This window comes from Hydra vulgaris, chromosome 13, assembly GCF_038396675.1.
Source record: "Hydra vulgaris chromosome 13, alternate assembly HydraT2T_AEP".
NCBI lineage: Eukaryota > Metazoa > Cnidaria > Hydrozoa > Anthoathecata > Hydridae > Hydra > Hydra vulgaris.
Window position 1 is genome coordinate 17551055 of NC_088932.1, and position 18946 is coordinate 17570000.

The window sequence follows — 18946 nt, forward strand, 5'->3', positions numbered from 1 at the left end:
GTTTTTAGGTTCCATGACGAAATCAAGAGATTTGCGGCCGGCAAGAAAGCATCGGAGATCGCTCGTTTTCTGAATGTTCCGCGGCGTACGGTTTACGATTGCTTGAAGCGACTTGAAGAAACTGGTTCCATTGATGATCATCGACGTTCTGGAAAACCAAAAAATGCAACTTCGGGTAAAATCGTCAAAAAAATCCGCGACAAGATTCGGTACAACCCAAAACGATCGATGAGACAAATGGCCAAGGATGAAGGGATTTCGGAAGGTTCAGTTCGGAAAATCGTCCACAAAAAGCTCGGAAAATACCCGTACAAAACTCAAAAAGCTCACGGACTTACTGATTGGATGAAAGTCACTCGTTTGGCCCGTTGCAAGGAGCTTCTCAAGCGATTCAAGAAGCTGGCGAACGCCTCGACGATTCTCTTCGCGGACAAGTGTCTCTTCACTGTCGAGCAGTTCGTGAACCATCAGAATGACCGGATAATCGCTGGAAACGTTCAAGAAGCAAACCAGAAAGGTCGAATTGCTTCAAAGACAGCTCACCCCCAAGCAGGGATGGTTTTCGGAGCGATTACAGGAGACGGCAAAATGCCATTGGTTTTTGTCGATCAAGGAGTGAAAACCAGAGCTCAAAACTACCTGAATGATATTTGACGACAGTGGTATTAACTTGGACCAATTCACACTTTGGACAGCGGTTTTGGACGGTTTCAACAGGATTCCGCCCCAGACACAAAGCAACGGTCGACCAGGATTGGTGCAAAACCAATTTTCCGGGTTTCATCACACGAGAAGAGTGGCCTCCAAACAGCCCGGATCCTAATCTCCTCGACTATTCCATTTGGAGAATTATGAAGGCCAAGGTTGGAGCTGTTCGTCATCCAAATTTGAACTCTCTACGGCAAGCACTCGAAAAAGAATGGGCCACTCTTGACGATGATGTGGTGTCCGCCGTGGTTGACGCATTCCCCAAGCGCCTCAAGGCGTGTATCAAGGCAAAAGGAGAACTTTTTGAGATCTGACTTGTTTTTGTTGTTTAGTATGTTATCAAGAATAAATATTTAAACTTTTGGCACATTATGATAGTTCTACGTGTTTTTACGTCGTAAATACTGAGTGCGGGAACTTTTTACGCACCCTGGATATGTAACACTTAAAGATCATAAACCAAATTTTTAAAACAAATTTCTTTGATTCTCTCTTCTTTAATTCTCTCAAGATTTGGCATTTTGTGAGATAGAAAATTTTATGAAATAAAATATTTGCCTTTTTTTTCCTTGTTCCATTTCAAACTTTTTTCAGAAATGATTTATTGGCTTTAGATTCATAGGAATTTTATAAACTGAACATTAAATTTAGGAATGATTTTATTATCTTTTTTACTCAATGCAACAATTGACGAATCGATTTTTAGTGATTTTAACTTTAAACAAGTAGCATTAAAGCCTTCTAAATAAATTTCGAAAAAAATACCATAAAAGCATTCGAGGCAATTCATTTGAATTTTTCTATTTTGTGGTTAGCTACTAACTTGAGAAGAATTCTATCTTCTTATATTTATCTTAAAGCTTCGGATACTTCATCCCAGTTTTAATAGAAAACTTATGCATAACACTATCATTTTCAGAATGAATTTTAATGATTTGTCCTTTTAAAGCAGAAGTTAACACTAGGGATGTAACGAAGTATATCGGAGGAGTAATGGAGATTTAAAACTTATGTTATCGCAATAAAATCTAAATATAACAAAAAGTATATTTTTAAAAAGGTTACGGAACTTCAACTCTGGCTCCAAAAGGTCAAAATTTTCCATGGATTATCTTCTGATCGGTAGTTATAACGATCTAAATTTAGAACACAGTGCATTCTATTGAAGTTGAAGTTTAATGAGCGTACGGTACAATGTATTAAATGCGTTAATAAAGCACCATTATCACGTGCTTTATTTTCAATGGTTAAAAAAGATATTTTTATAATCTAATAATAATAATATAATCATAATTTCATCATGTGTTTTCATTTTATTTTTTTTTCGTAGTCCAGTTGAACTTTATAAAATATCGACTGTTTGTAATCAACTTTTTTTTTTCGGGCTGAAAAGGTAATACTTTGACGCGAACTTATGAATTTCCCAGTTGTTTATGCGCAATGGCAAGAGTAATATTAATCAATAAATATTACTATCAATATTACTATCAATATTACTATCAATATTCAAACAGATATATTCTAGTTTAGTGAATATATTTTACATCACCAAATATGTTATATATTTGATGATGTTATTAATGGTTTTTGTCAAACTTTTTTTTTTGAGAAATACCACGATGTAACTAAAAAAAGGTTCCAAACAAAAACAAAATTAAAACAAGATGAAAAATATATGATTGCACAGATACGTTGAAAAATGGTACTTACCTTCGAAAAGTTATCAATTTTTACATTAAATCCAGATAAGTCAATAAGTTTAGTCACCACTGGATTTGATAGATCTTCAGTCGATGTCTGTACACGATGGTTTTAACATAGTTTAACTGGCTGTCATTCTAAGATTGCGCAAGAAACAAAAAAGGTATAAAACTAAAAAATAAAATTTGTAAGGGCAATAGGACTTAGAAAAATAAAAATTTATAGTTTTGACATTTTAAAGACGATGCCAAAAATTTATACACTACTTTAAAATTTTGTTTCAGATACGTTTCGATTCATAGCCTATTGTACTACACGGACTGATTTGTTGCATTTTCCGTGAAAAATCAGGAAGACAGTTTTTATCGACTAATTTTTGTATTATGTTTGAATAGGTTAATAATACTTGCATTGAAATAAAGTGTTTGTAACAATTATTACATCAAGTTGTACATGTTCGTAGTTATATTTTATATTTCTGATAATATTCTGATTGATTGAATTTAATATAATGTTATTTTAATAGAGATAATTCCAAAAATTTTGACTTAATATTTCAAAAAACACATAAGCGATTGTTTTATTATTTTTAGAAATAAAAATGAATAATAAATGTTGTTACAGACTGGTTTCCTGAAGAAAGATACTTATGAGACTAAAAGATATATTTTGTAAATAGGAAAAATAGGGTTCCAACTAAATGTGCAACTATTTGTTTTGGTCATTTTAATGACATATTTATTAAGTATGGAAAAAGATCTACCTTAAAATGGAATCTTTTTCCTGTTCCAACTATTTAAACAGATGAAATAAGTGATCATCGACTACAAGAAAACCTAAGTTGCCCTGTAATAAACAAATAGTAAGGTATTTAGAAAAGGATTGAGGAGATTGAGAATGAGTTCGATAGTTTTTAAAATGTTAATAAAATAGTTTCTCTTGTTTCTTTGATATTTTCATTTAAGAAACTTCTTGGTAGTGCTGTTTACTTTAAACTCTGTTTTGATGAAACTTCAAACATTGTAGTAGTAGTAGTAGTAGTAGTAGTAGTAGTAGTAGTAGTAGTAGTAGTAGTAGTAGTAGTAGTAGTAGTAGTAGTAGTAGTAGTAGTAGTAGTAGTAGAAGAAGAAGAAATAGTGCCCCTTCTTGCGTGCTTGACACGGAACTCTTGGCAGAGATACTTATGTTATTAATGTGCTCAGTTAATAAGTGCTAATAAGCTGCGGATGGTCTAAAAAAAAGTTATGGTTTGAAACTTAATAACTCAGTGGTTATTCCTTATTTACTTCAATATTTTTTAGTAAAGCAACTTTCCCGCATGAAGATTTATAAAATGGTTTGTTTTTCTCTAAAGCGCATATCTTCGATAACTCAGTGGTTTAGTACGCTGTCATCGGTGTCGTTTCGGAAGGTTCAAATCTTCCTTTAAACGTAATACATTTTAAAAGTTTTTCAATCATGTGGTATATGTTTAAAGTAAAAAATATATATAAAAAAAGACTTCTAATTGTAAAAAAAAATATTTATTATTTCTTATACTATACTTACACTTCACACACTATTGTTCCATATACCACTCGCAAACTCAACTTATGCTAAAAGCTTTTACATTTACAGAGATTTGTACGTAACGCTACATAAATGGCGGAACTAAGAAGATGATGCAAATTTCATTGCAGTCATGGCAAATCTAGAAATCCAATGAGCTATCGAAGTTATGCATGCTATTGAAAAACAAACCATTTTCTAAATTTCTTATGCCATTTGCAATTATTCAACACCTTTTAAACGGGTTCTCTATATAGGCGCAGCATTGTTATATAGCAATATAGTTGCGCTTATATATAAACAATATATATATATATATATATATATATATATATATATATATATATATATATATATATATATATATATATATATATATATATATATATATATATATATATATACATATATATATATATATATATATATATATATATATATATATATATATATGTTGTTTATATATAAGTGCAACTATATTGCTATATATAATGCTGCGTCTATTTAGAGAACCCGTTTGAAAGGTGTTGAATAATTGCAAATGGTATAATATATGTGTAACAAGTATAGAAATAATCAATGTGGACTTATAAAGACCTTTATTTTACGGGTCCGGTATCTACATAACTTGTAAAATCAAAAGTGGTATCATAAAATCCTATGTAAGTAACCGTTTTCCAAATTTTCTGACAACCAATCGCTTAATCGCATTGAAGATAATATTTCCTTTACAACCTACGTTAGACAAATATACAACAACTTCCTCGACTTTATTCACAAAAAAAATTAGAAACTCGTGACTGAGTACAACACACAATTGAGCAGAATTGCATCAAAACTAGAAAATTCGGCTGGAAAAAGGCGTCATGAAACATTGTTTGGTGGTAATGTATAAAAGAGTCTCTGGTCCGTCTTATCCACGTGTTTTTTTAAGGGTAGGGCTGACCTTTAACCCGGTAGAACCCATGATCTAGCATAATTCTTTTGTTTGAAAAATAACTCGCTTGCGCGAGTTAGCAGTACTATAGTGTTAAAGCTGAAGCTAAAAGTTCCAAATTTTTTTCAAGGATTCTTTAATTTTAGGTTTGCCGCAATCTTTTGCTAAAGAAAAAATAATTTTTAAGTGGTTAAAATATACGTTAATATGTCTTTAAAAAAAAGTGCATTTAAAATATTTTATTTTTATTTAATTTTTTCAAACAATCCGCTTTTTGTTTATGTCCTCACTTAGATACAGTTTCAAATTTTTTTTTTTTAATGAAATTGCTGATGATTTCAGATTATAAAACTTTTTTTTTGTTGTTGCGCTTATTGAGCTTTTGTGCGTGAACTTTTGTGTGTCACTTACATCAGTAGAAACCAGGTAAGAAACCAGGTCATGAACGCTTGAAATACTCAATGCAACTAAGGCCTGGTACACGTTTTTCCGAACAAAAAAATATATATATTTTAATTACAATATAAGTAAGTTTTTTCAAAAAGTACGACATATTTGGTATATATGGAAAGATTATTTTAGCCACTATTATAATCTGGTAAAAGTTATGCAACTACATCAAATCGTCAAGCGTAGTTTTATTTAGAAAAAATGTAGTTTTCAACATAAATTGCCTTGGGGCTCGGCTTAGTCCATGGATTTGATTACGTATTGGTGTTTGCTTTCAATAAATGTATCTTGACATTTATTGATTTGGGAAAATTATCCATGAAAATGAAGTTATTATTTTCAATACCACACCTAAATGAGTATGTTTATAAATAATGTCACGCTAAATTCAAATAAACTATGGTAGTGTTAATATTTCTACCAAAGTCGTTTTTGCATAAACAATCATAACTTTTAGCCCCATTCAAAAAACTGTTTTCGGTATTTAGTATCATTTTTTGAAATACTCGGGACTTATTCGGGCATCTTGAAAAAATAATTTATTGCGTAAACAATGAAAAAACAGAGGCGGTAAACTTTATAAACAAGTTACTTTCATTTTCACACTTGTTTCGTTTTTATATGAGCAGTAAACTTTAATTGACTTGTGGTTTTTATATCAGCAGTAAACTTTAATTGACATTTGGTTTCTTTTATTTTTATAACAACAATTTAAAAGTAACATAAGTTTAACTTTGTTTAATTTATTTTGATTAAATTATTTTTTAATTTAATTATTTTTACCATGAAATAAAATTCAAATATAATGTATCGTATATTTTCTTTTTTGTTTCTAAGGGATTTTTTGGGTAATTTAGATTTTATTGGCAAAAATCAATATTTCTGGTTTTATGAAATCAAGTAAATTTAGACAAAATCATAGACACCAAATAGACAAAAAATTATGCTTTGTAGACTTATGAAGTGAAAATTATTTTTTAATTGAGCAATCTTAGGACACCATCAAAAATTTGATAGACACAACAAGGACAAAAAATTAAACATTTGTTGTGTCCATTACAACATACAGAATTGTCTATGTCTGTGTTGTAAGTCTATCCATAGACTAGTCTGGTTACTAGTTATAATGCTTCAGTAATGTATTAAGATAAATACTTTTTGTTGTTAGCACAGGGCAAAATGAAATATATATTACATAATTCATTCAACTGCTTTTAAAAAAACATATTTTTTGTAAATATACCAACACAAGTTATTATTATATGAACTTTTTTATTTTTCTTAAAAGAACAAAAATACGTTTGTACCTGTTAATTCAAGTAAATACTGTTTAACAAAATTTTTAAAACAATTTTTTGTTTTTGAAATATGAAAAGTTATACTTCATATTTTCATTAAGAACTAACGGGTGATGCGGAAGTTATCGGACAAATCCTAATTTCATTATTTGAGCGTAAAATTAGTTTTTGTGGTTTTATGCGTAGACATAAACGTTCTATAAAATATAAACTTTATTATTTGAAACACAATTATTTAAAATGAGGTTAAATGCAGCTGAACGAGAAGCTTTTCGAAAGCGACTAAAAATGTTTTTTGTAAATAAACCTAATATATAAAAAAAAAAATCGTAAATCATTTTGAAAAGGAAGGATTTGCTCGAAGTACAATATATGATAACCTAAAAAGACTTGAAACTGTTCAATCGTTTTCTGATAGAAAGTACCCTGGTCGTCCGACATCCTGGACTAGAGAAAAGAAAGCCGAATTAACGAGACTTGTCAACAATTAGTCAGAGAAAAATAGGTATTAAATTCGGTGTAAATCGATCGACAATTGGTCGTCAGTTAAAAAAAATGAATATTAAATATAGAAAACGTAAAAAGACTCCAAAATACACTATAGAACAACAAATAAAGGCAAAGAAAAGAAGCAGGAAACTAGTTAACCAACTCTATAAAACAAAATCGCTTCTAGTCATCGATGACGAAAAATACTTTTGTTTTGCAGGGGACAACATGCCTAGAAATTCTGGATACTACACAAACAACAAAAAGACTTGCCCAGAAAGTGTCGTTTTATAGGAAAAGAAAAATTTCCAAAAAAATTAGTAATGTGGATAGCCATATCTGACCGTGGTATGTCCGAGCCATTGTTTCGCACTTCCAAGGCTGTAGCGATCAATTCATCAATCTATATTAATGAATGTTTAGAAAAACGACTTCTTCCATTTATTCACAAGTATCATGGAGACTTTAACTATTTATTTTGGCCAGATTTAGCAAGTTCTCATTATTCTAAAGATTCTCTAAATTGGATGGACCAATATGTCTATTACGTTGATAAAGAATCCAATCCCCCAAATGTGCCTCAAGCACGACCAATTGAAAATTTTTGGCGACATTTGGCACTGAAGGTTTACGAGGGAGACGGGTAAGCTTCAACAGAGCAAGTTTTGATTGATCGCATTAAACTAAAACTATAAGAAATTGATTTAAACTTTTAACAGTCGCATATGAAAGGCATCAGAGCAAAATTGAGATCAATTACAGATGGTGGTGTTTTTTCATATAAAAAATAATATATTTTTATTAAAAGATAAATGCTTTATTTAAAAAAAATATAATAGTAGTTTGTTTTTTTATTTATAAATAAGTTATTGACGTTTTTATTTTGTCCGATAACTTCCGCATCACCTGTTATGTTCTACAGACGAGGTGCATTATATGAAATTGAGTAATCAGATGTTTTAAGAGTTGACTTTAAGAGTTAAATTAAAGTTATGAATAGATCACATCGTTAAGCATTTATGATTAATTTTTAGAAATCAGTTATTAAACCATTTTGGAAGCATGTTATTTTGATATTTACACATGAGTAACAAGTTTTGGAACGCATTTAACTCATAGACATTAAGAGCTTTAATTTCCCGGAGTAACGGCTTGGAGTGGACCTATTTATGCACATTACATATTTAAAGAAACCTTACGAAAAAAAGCACGAGATACCTGATTATAATACCCGACTAGCGAGTAGTTCCAAAATTAAATTAAAATTAACTTTAAAAAAATATGTATTATTGATTTTCGGTTCCGGTTTCGGTTTCGGTTCCTGTTCCGGTTTGAGTTTATTTTCTGTTCCGGTTGGGGTAATGACTAATAAAAATCGATTTTCAGTCTGGTTCCGGCATAATATTAGTTCCGGTTGATCACTAAATAAAACTACATCATAACAACAAATTACTGTAAAAGTAACTAATAAGCAAAAAAATTTGAAAAAATTTATTATTATTTACAATTACAAATAAAAGTAAATTTTTTCTTTGAAATTTTATGCTTTACTCTGTAAGTAAGTAAAACGTAAGTTATATTATTTGCTTTCTCAAAGAGCAGTCATTTCATGTCGATTTAACACAAATTTTGAGATAGGTAGCGTATTCACACTCATTGCCTGTTTAAGAGCACTTCTAGGTAATACTTCAGGTAATACTCTAAAGTATCCGGGCAGTGTTTGTGGTGGGGCAGGGGGAAAAGGATTTTTTTTTCACGTATATCATAGAGGGTAGTTTTATTATTATTAGGGGCAAATATAGTCAACATGCGGGTACATCAGTAGTGTAGAGACGGGCTCCCTGCCGCATGAGTGCTATTAGGGGCTAAATAATCATTGATTTTTTATTTCTTTTTTTGTTGAGCAGAATTAGGTTAGAGGCCATAATGAAACTTTGGCGGGGAAGGGAGAGGGGCATAATTTCTAAGCTATGGGCAATTCATGCATGTGTAAACCTTTTCTAAGCCACTGTTTGTTAGAGCGCGCTTTTTCTCCAGTTTTTTTTCTTTGTATTTGCCATTTCAATCAAGTATTTTCTTATGGTAATATGACGCAATATAACATTTTTGGTATCCGCAAGGACATCGACTGCTAAAACAGTTTTCAAAAAATTATACCTCATTTAAATTATACCTCATTTAAATCTGATATAATTTATACGCGGTAGTGGTGTAGTGGTAGAGCGCTCGCTTCATAAGCGAGAGGTTCCGAGTTCGATTCCCACCACGTCCCTGTTAGTACCGCGCGCAACTTGTTTTTCCGCGCAGCGGCCTTGTTCGTCAAGGTTCGTGTTTCGAAGTTATAGAGTTGAGAGAGGGTGATAACCACAAGTAGCCTCCTCATCTGTAGTGGCCTTCTCGGCTTTGGGGAGGTGAATTATTAAAAAAATATATATGATGAAAGGAGTTTTTATCAGATAACCGTTTATTGCGTTTTATCAAGTAAAATCTATTTGAAAAAAGATGGTAAGGAAAGCTGTTCAATCTTCTTCTATAGGTTGAGGGCTTTCTAATAAAGGCTTAATTTTCTCTAATGTCATGCAATAATCTCTTTGTGTTTAAAAACTATGACCATATAAATTTTGAGCAACCTCCCGAATTATTTAGGGGATTTAAAATATCTTTAATAAGTTCGTCTGATAATTAAATTCTGTTTTTCATTCAAAAGTTCAGAGCGTTTTTTAAATTCTGTTCTTCATTCAAAAGTTCAGAGCGTAATTTAACTTTTTTTTCGTGAATAAATGACGCGGACTTCATCGTTGAAATTTGTCGAAGAATAACGAAGAAAATTAAGTTTTTATAAGTGTATAAGTTTTTATAAGTATTTTATAACTTTAGTTTACAAGATTATTTGTATTTTTTAAACAATATAATAATATTGTTAAAATTATTCTTATTAATAATATTGTTAAATTTATCATTATTAATTTGATAATTATCAAATTAGTTTTTTTTTTAAAATTTAATTTCGTCATTGATTATTGTTTTTTTTAATTACATAAACTAGATAATTACTTAAACGGCAGAAAGCTCAATGCTGTCAAAATGGAACTGTTGCTTTCGGGAAAAAGACAATTAACTAATTGCAAGATAACCCAAGACAACCATCAAATAATACCAAATGAAAATCTTAATCATCTAGGCTTTATTTGGGATACACAAAAATCTATTTTTGCCTCACTTAATAGAACAAATATTTACAATAGGGTATCAAATTTCCAAACAATAGTGCAAACTCTGATTCAATCTGGTATCCGGTTTGTACATCCATCTTCAATTATTCAGTTATATACATCTTTAGCAGTTCCGACGCTAACGCATGGTCTGGAACTGCTAAAGATGTATATAACTGAATAATTGAAGATGGATGTACAAACAAATAGAGAGTTTATATAGCAAAAACTCTCTATTTATCGACTTACATACAACAAATATGTTGTATGTAAGTCGATATCGGGAGATATCGACTTGCATACAACAAAATAAAATAAACCTATTTATCCGTCTATTAAATAATAAAGTAACTTTTGAAATCATCAATTCTCAGCCTAACTATTGTTCATTAAAACATTCATTTTTAGATGATATAAAGGAATTATGTAAGATCCATAAAATAAATAAGAAAACCTTAATTCAGGATAAAAAGAAAATGAAAATTAATATTTCAGAAAATATAATTCCTGAAGATACTTATCAAATTTTAGTACAGGTAATTCAATGTTGGAATGCAAAGCAACAGCGAACAATTTTCAAAAATACTCTTGAAGAAAACATTCCCAAGTGATATACTTTATTCTCTCTTTATATATCTTAAACTATTTTTATGTATTTTTACCTTGTAAACACATTTACAGAGGGTGTTTAATAAAATAATAATAATAAAGATATTATTTAATGCAATGGCTGTTTTTTAATTTTTCTAAATTTGCCGTTACAAATTATTACTTTTCTTTTGTAAAATATACGAATGGCGGGGGCAAGAATAAGACAATAATAGTTTTACTGCCAAGCCCCTAAATATCCGTATTTAAAAAAGTCATTAATAACTTGTCATTAAAAATTGATGATCATGTTTTTTATGAAGTTTGAGTTTAAGCGTGTATACAAAACAAATGTGAAAGAATACGCACGTCATTTTTTTTCAGTGGATGTATTAAAATCTTATTAATTGTTTTGTATTTTGTTTACAACATGTTGTGGTTTCAAAAAAATATGTTAGTTTTTGGATTTAACTTGAAATTAGTTTTAAAAATGAAAAAAGAAGAAGACGCGAGAGAAAAAATTATGCACAAATATTTACAAAATCCTAATAGTAGCTACAATTCGATAGCAAAATCGTTGCAAATACATCCATACACCGTTAGCCGTGTTATTCAACGTTTTTCTCAAACAAAATCAATTAAACGCAAATCTGGCGGTGGAAGAAAGGAAGGTTTTAAAGAAACCCAAGTCTTTCACTAAGGGAACGCGCAGAAATATATGGATTTTCTCATAGTTTTGTAGCAAAAGTTAGAAACAAACATGGCTTTCATTCTTTCAAAGCCCAAAAAGTGCCAAACCGTTCTGAGATTCAACAAAAAAGTGCAAGAACCCGCGGCAGAAATTTGTGTGACAATTTTATTTCTAAAAATTTCTGTATAATTGAAGACGATGAAACTTATATCAAGTACGATCATCAACAAATTCCTGGTGCTGTTTATTATATTGCCAAATATAGAGGAGAAGCAGATAAGAAATTTAAATACGCAAAACATGACAAGTTCGCTAAAAAAGCTTTGATTTGGCAAGCTATTTGCGGTTGTGGCAAAAAATCAGCACCTTATATTTCTCAGTCCACACTTTCTGGTCAAGTATATGTTAAAGAATGTTTACAAAAACGCCTTTTACCTCTCATTAAATCACACAATAACAGACCTGTGTTCTGGCGTGATTTAGCTTCAATTCATTATTGTAAACTAGCCGTGTAATGGTATAAAAAGAATAATGTGAAATTTGTGCCTAAAACAGAAAATCCTTTAAACTGCCCAAACTTGAGAGTTATTGAAAAGTACTGGGCTATTATTAAAAGAATAATGAAAAAAAACAAAAAAGCTTTGCAGAAACATTAAAGATATTAAAATATCATTTGAAAAAACATCAAATAGTTTTGATTCTTATTCTGTGCTCAAGCTTATGGGTAAAGCAAAAGTTCGAAAATTAATTAGATTCCCACAGGAATAAATAATTTTTTTATGTTTGATCTTCTTATATTATTGTATTAAATTTATTACTTGTTTCGCAATAAAAATTGAGGAGTACTTCTTTTTAGCTGTTTTTCTACTTTAACATTTACTTCGTGTACACGCTTTACCCGAATTCTTGAGTAATTTTATTACCCGAATTATCGGGTAATTTTATTACCCAAATTATCGGTTAATTTGATTACCCGATTTTTGAGTACTTCTACGGGTAATATTTGGGTAGTTTAAATCGGGTAATAACCGACTCGAAGGCTTGGATTAACTAAAGTTATTAAAATTATCCGTCTCCGGGTACCTGCGGGTATTCGGCTCGCGTTTTCGCTCCATAATTTTTACCTTGTCCACTATCTGGTCCATTGGGCATTCGTGTAAGTTACTTATTTGGAAAACAAATACAGATTTAAGCCCAATAGTCAAAAAGGAAAGTCGCGCTGCGCTAGAAGGTAAAGTTAAATTTCTATTTTTATGCGCATATGCTAGAAAAGATGCTTCAGAAAGCTACGTTATTAACATAAATGTTTGCAAATCTTATTTTTATTCGTAAATTTTTTTATTCAAGAAAAAAAGTACAAATAATTTATTTGAATTTTTTTCGACTTTTACATTTTACTGTTTTTGCCAGCATTGCTAGTACTTTGTTAACGAACATTATCTGAGTTTTCTATTCTGTTTCCATAGCAACCTCAGCAACTTTGACTTCTTGAGTAAGAGAAATCTTTTGTTTGCGTTTAACTATTGGAAAAAGTTTTACATTATAAGTATTTATATTTTATTCGAAAAAAATACGAAAAATATAGTCCCAAAAAAGGTTTTTACTTATATTAAAAAGTATAACCAACCGACATTCAGCACAAACAAACATTAAACTCAATTCAATGTATGCTTGTGCGAATCCTATAAATTAAATACCGAGAGATTTTTTTTTTTCAATAAATATATATCAAATTGAAGCTGAAATTCCGGAATCCTGGAGATCTTAGAAGCTTTCATTTATAATCCTATAGACTTAAATAGTATAATATTTACGATCAAAACTATTGCAAAAACATTAAATCTGGAATAAAAGTTGGATAGCGAAAGTTTAAAAAAAAGGTTTTATCTAATTACAGAGATAAATTCAGAATTAACTACAGAGATAAAGACAAAGATGACAAGATAAAAGAGATAAGAATAAATCTAGAAAACTCGGGGTACAGATAGGGTATGTAATACTTTATAATCTTTTTTAAAAAAAACCGGTATATACTAATTTAAAACTAAACCTAAAACCAAAAAAAATTGCATATTTATGGTAAATTTTTCGTCGTAGCTAACTTTGAGTTCTATATGTGATATCAAAACTATAAAAAGTTGCCATTTTATAAATTGTCGAACTAATAGTTTTTATGATATTTTTATACGTCAAAAAATACTATCTAAAAAAAACAAAACATTCATGCAAAAAGTTTGCAAATATTGAAATTTACTATTTAATCAGAATCAATACCATCAAGAACTAGAAAAATTATCGGATCAAACCTTTTACAATATATAGGTTTTAGGCTCCAAAAAGGAGCAAATCAAAGCTTTCGGAATATATTGGTTCTGGAACAGATTTTCTTGAATTGGAGTTACCAATGCTAAGAGATCTTAGGTGTAGTCTGGTTTTACAAGAAAGAAACAATAAAATAAAAAAAATTATTCGATAAAATACTCAATGAACGATGTTTACTTAAAGTTGATTGGTTAACGGATCCACGCAAATGCTTTATTTGTATATCTTGGAACACAAATCGAACATTATAATACTGCAAGATTGGTGGATGACTGTAATGCAGCCAACCTGGTTGCTAAGGATAAAACAAGCTTAAAGGATGATAGATTTATGGCTAAACTTGACAAATTGTTTAATATACTGAATTGCAATTGCCGAATCATTACTTGTCAAGAGAAAAACTGTTCGTTAGAATGTAACGATGAACCTCACATTAATTGCACGTGCAAAAAAAAAAAAAGTTAGTCTTTTATACTTGGGCAAAGAGCTAAAATAGAGCCTACCGGTACACATCAAATCGGATTAGCAGACTTAAAAGAAAACAAAAAGCTATATAAAATTGGAGAAAGATTGAAGAAAGAAGATTGAAGAAAGAAGTTTAAGATTGAAGAAGATTTTTTAAATTAGTTATGTTTTTAACTAACTATTATTTAATAAATAAAATTAAACTCGTATGTAAAATAAATTTTAGTTTTATTACAAATATCTGCTTGTTTCGACTTAAAAATAACAAAATCAAATTTCAAGACAAACTTTTGACAACCATTTGTATTTTACTTATGTTAAGACATAACAGATAAAAAATTAAAATAATCAAAGCTACTTGTACTTAAAGTATTTTATAAAATATTATTTAATGAAAATTCAATTACTTTATCTTTAGTTAAATATAAAAGTCGTTGAAAAACTGCAACAAACTATTGGAAGTCAGGAAGAAAGGTTTGAATTAAAATTTAGCGAAACAGAGGAACTCTTTAGCAATGAATGTTGCATAATAAAACAGCAATACTGGACTCAATCTCGTGTCAATAAAATGAATTTCAGGAACGTTTAGGAATACAAAAGATTTATGAAAGTATTTCCAACATAGCTTGAATGGATGCAAGAATAATTAAAGAAGACGATACCAAGTTAGTTATTGATCAATACAAAGTTAAGCGAGCTCAAGAAAAAATTATGCAGTCTGTTTCTATAGAGTTTGACACTCAATCCAGGACTAGCATTATTGATTGTGTTTTTTAATGGCAGAATTGATAATACAAAAGTTCAATTATTAGTTGAAGGTTTGACTAATTATTATCCTGCTACAATTAAAGAGGAATATTATACAGTATGTCAAGAGCCAGGGGATAGGTATCTTTTTCATTTTCACATTTGAAAAAGTTCAAAGATATATGAAACATGCTGAAGTAGTTGCTCAGAACGTATATGAACTTTTGTAAAATAATGGTATCTAACGGCGATATATTCTACTAACACAAGGTGGTCAGGAGGAGCAATACATTGTCTGGAAGTGAAATTAGAAGGAAAGCTAAACTGGCTGGTTTGCGCACTCTATACAATTGAACTTTCTCTGCGTTATCTGATGACAACTCTTGATGGAGAGACTCTGGGCAGCAACAAATGGAGAGGCATTATTGGAAAAATATTAAATGATGTAACTGCTCTGGAAATTAATTCATCCTTTTAAAAAATTGATGTTGGAAATTCTCTTATTACTCTAATCTATTATAATTTTATAAAAATTTATCCTCCGATCAGTTTTATGGGTTTAAAATAGCCTTTAATAAAATATACCATAAGAAGCGGAAATATACCGGCGGACTTGGCTTTACTTGAAATTGGGCCAGTTAATCATTCCAGATGATTGACAACTGAAGAAAGACTTTGCAGAGTTCGGTTCTCAAAACATGAATTGGAAGGTGAGATTTTAAAAAACCTTAAATTAATAATTGAGTGTGTTGTGGGAGTTTACATGCCTATGTGGTTTAAAATTAAAGTCGAACACAGGTTTACTGAAGGACCGCAACTCTTTACCAGCTTAGCCTTCTGACACATCAATCAAGGGAAGTTGTTGCAATTGTTATGCTAACAGTTCAACATTCAGCATGGTATGCTTTCTCTGAGTCCATCATACAGACCATGCTCTGCTCAGAGAATTAGTAAATGACCCGGGCCCGGGCTAAAAATGAGACTTTTTGCAAATCTGGTCCGGCAAAATTTTAGGATTTAGCAGGGGTTGATAGCCCAGGCTAGAAATAAATTTATAATTCTTTATATAGTATAATTTTATACTTCATTTATTATTTATTAAATTCTGGCATATATTTATGACAGTTTTTAATAAATAGGGACAGATACAGTAAAAGGATGCAACTTGTTGAATAAGAAGCCAAGCAAGAATGAGTTTTGGTTTATTGTAATAGAAATGATAGCTCGTTTGAGCATTGACCATGATTAGAGAAACAGCATAAAAGAGGAAGGCTAAAGCCTGCTGCTGCTGATGATGATGGTAATGATGATGGCGATGATGATGATGATAATGGCGATGATGATGAATACAATAATGATGATGATTATGATAATGATGATATTGGTGATGATGAATACAATAATGATGATGATGATGATAATGATGATGGCAATAATGGTGATGATAACAAGGATGATACTGATGATGATGAGTACAATTATGATGATGATCATGACAATCAAGTTGATCATAATGATGTTTATAAATGCATATATATACAAAATCAAACATATATTTTGAAAAAAAAAAGTACTTTAGGATGATTCTTTGTAGTAAACGACCAGAGTTGATCAACCTTGGTTGTTTACTACTGAGAATGTAGAGGAAAGAAAGAATGTTAAAGAGTTAATTGTGAAAATCAGAGGACTCGGTGACAAAAAACTTTAAACTAATGATAAAAATTTGAGAGCTAGAATAACTCCAGAAATAAATCCTGATGCAACAACACTTATGCAGCTAATCGACTAGACTATCTCCTGTGAGCCTATATTCTTACTTGTGATCTGAAAACAGAAGAAGTAAAACAGATTATACTTCAGCCTATAGATGTTCCGGATTGGCCTTGTCATGGGCAGTCAAGTGAAAGACGGGTTAAACAGGTAACAAAAGCAGCAAGCAAATTTTATTCTCATGAAAGAAGGAATGATTTTATAAGAAGGCATTTTAATGACAAAAATAAAAAAAATGTAAACTTTTTTTTGTTAAAAAAATTAAGATAAAAAGAATTATTATTTTATTAAATAGATAACTAAATGATAGATAAATGATTATAAATAGAAACTATTATAAAAGTTTTAATGGTAACACATAAAAAAAAAGATAAAAAAAACGTTCAACTTTTCAAAAATATACAACCACAAGCAAAAATTTGCTATTGTTCCGTCAGGATGATTAGCTTGTGAGATTAGCTTCACTCAAAATGTTATAATGTTTGACATTATAACATTTTGAGTGAAGCAACTTTTTTTAGTTTAAAAAAATTAGATAAAAAAGAATTTCGCTTATAATGCATTGCTTCTGGCAAAAAAAATATTACTGAAACTAAGGTTTGGCTTAATAAAAAAATATATATATTACTGAGCTAAGACTTGGCTTAAAAAGAAAAAAAAAAAAAAAAAAAAAAATATATATATATATATATGTATTACTAAAGCTAAGGCCTGGCTTAATAAAAATATATATATATTACTGAAGCTAAAGCTTGGCCTAATAAAAAAAATATATTACTGAAGCTAAGTCTTGGCCTAAAAAAAACATATATTACTGAAACTAAGGCTTGGCTTAATAAACATTATTTGGTATATGCACCAGGAAAATCAACCGTTGAGAAGTGGTTTGCTAAGTTTAAATGAGGCAAAATAGACACTGAGAATGATGCACACTGTGGATGCCCCAAAGAAGCTGTTACCCACTGTGTCACAAAAACCTTCAGGGGTATGATAGTACAAGTATGTAGGAGCACATTAGAGCTGGTTTTGAAATCTTTCATCATTATACGTAGAAAAAAAATCGATTTGAAAATTTTGATTTTTTGGCCTATTGACAAGATCAAATGAAATAAAACATTTTTTACATAAAAATTGTATATTGTTGTCACATAAGTTACTAACAAAGATAAGCAACTTGTTTAAGTAAAAGTTCCTAGGCCCTTTAATAATTTTAAAATTCCGGGAAACGCCTGCTAACAGTTTTATTGTGCCTTTTGAACAAAATACAAATGCAAAACTATTTAAAATGCAGAATCAAGTAAAAACTCATGATAACAACAGAAAAACTGTTTTCTCTGTTTGAAAAAAGCTAATAGGCAACTGACTTTATGGTTAAACGCTATCAACTTCATCAAAGAAGATCAAAGAGTCCCATTTGGTATCTGCAAAAACTGTCGAGTAGGCCTTAGAAAAAGAGACAATGTTGAATGTGTTCAACTTCCCAGAAATGCTTCGACAGAAAGTTGCAGCAAAAGATACAAAAGCAGCAAAAAGAGCAGCTACTTCTGTGATAGCTAACAAGGTCCTTCACCCCATGGCACTGTGCACCTTAGTAGTAATAGGAAGGCATCTTCCAGTTACTCCAGGTGAAAAATAATTTCTTTTTGTCATATATGACTAATATGCTTTTTGTTTAAGTGTTTTATTCAACAAGAAAATTTTATGAGAAACTGTGTTAATGTAAACTTTTTTTCCAGGGCCATCAAGACAAATAGAACTTTTTCCAGCAGCTACATCCACCTTGACTGCTCAACAACTTCTACAAGTTCAAAACTGGACTGGGCTTTCAAACAGAGGAATGAGCAAGCTTGCTTTATCACTTAACAAAGTGGCTCCCCATCAAGTATTTGAAAAAAACTTTAGGGAAAAACTTGAGTCTCTTGGAAAGCATCTTTCTGAATTGTTTGTCACCCTTGAAATTTGACTTGTTTGTCAGCTCAAACACATTAAAAAATCTTAGCGAAGAATCCAAACATCTATT

General features: G+C 30.4%; 2 protein-coding genes across 2 annotated transcripts in view; one reads left to right on the top strand and one right to left on the bottom strand.

Moving 5' to 3' along the window:
- Window positions 1-237: 237 nt before the first annotated feature.
- On the top strand, window positions 238-654 carry LOC136089696 (uncharacterized). Its single transcript, XM_065815755.1, has one exon. It carries the CDS (start codon window positions 238-240, stop codon window positions 652-654), a length of 417 nt encoding a protein of 138 aa, XP_065671827.1.
- Window positions 655-12938: 12284 nt separating this feature from the next.
- LOC100205414 (probable ribosome biogenesis protein RLP24) overlaps window positions 12939-18946 on the bottom strand; it is a 27079-nt gene continuing 21071 nt past the window's right edge. Inside the window, exon 6 of the mRNA XM_065815017.1 lies at window positions 12939-13142. Coding sequence (XP_065671089.1) covers window positions 13072-13142 — 71 coding nt within the window. The 3' untranslated portion in view covers window positions 12939-13071. The remainder of the gene's footprint in view (window positions 13143-18946) is intronic.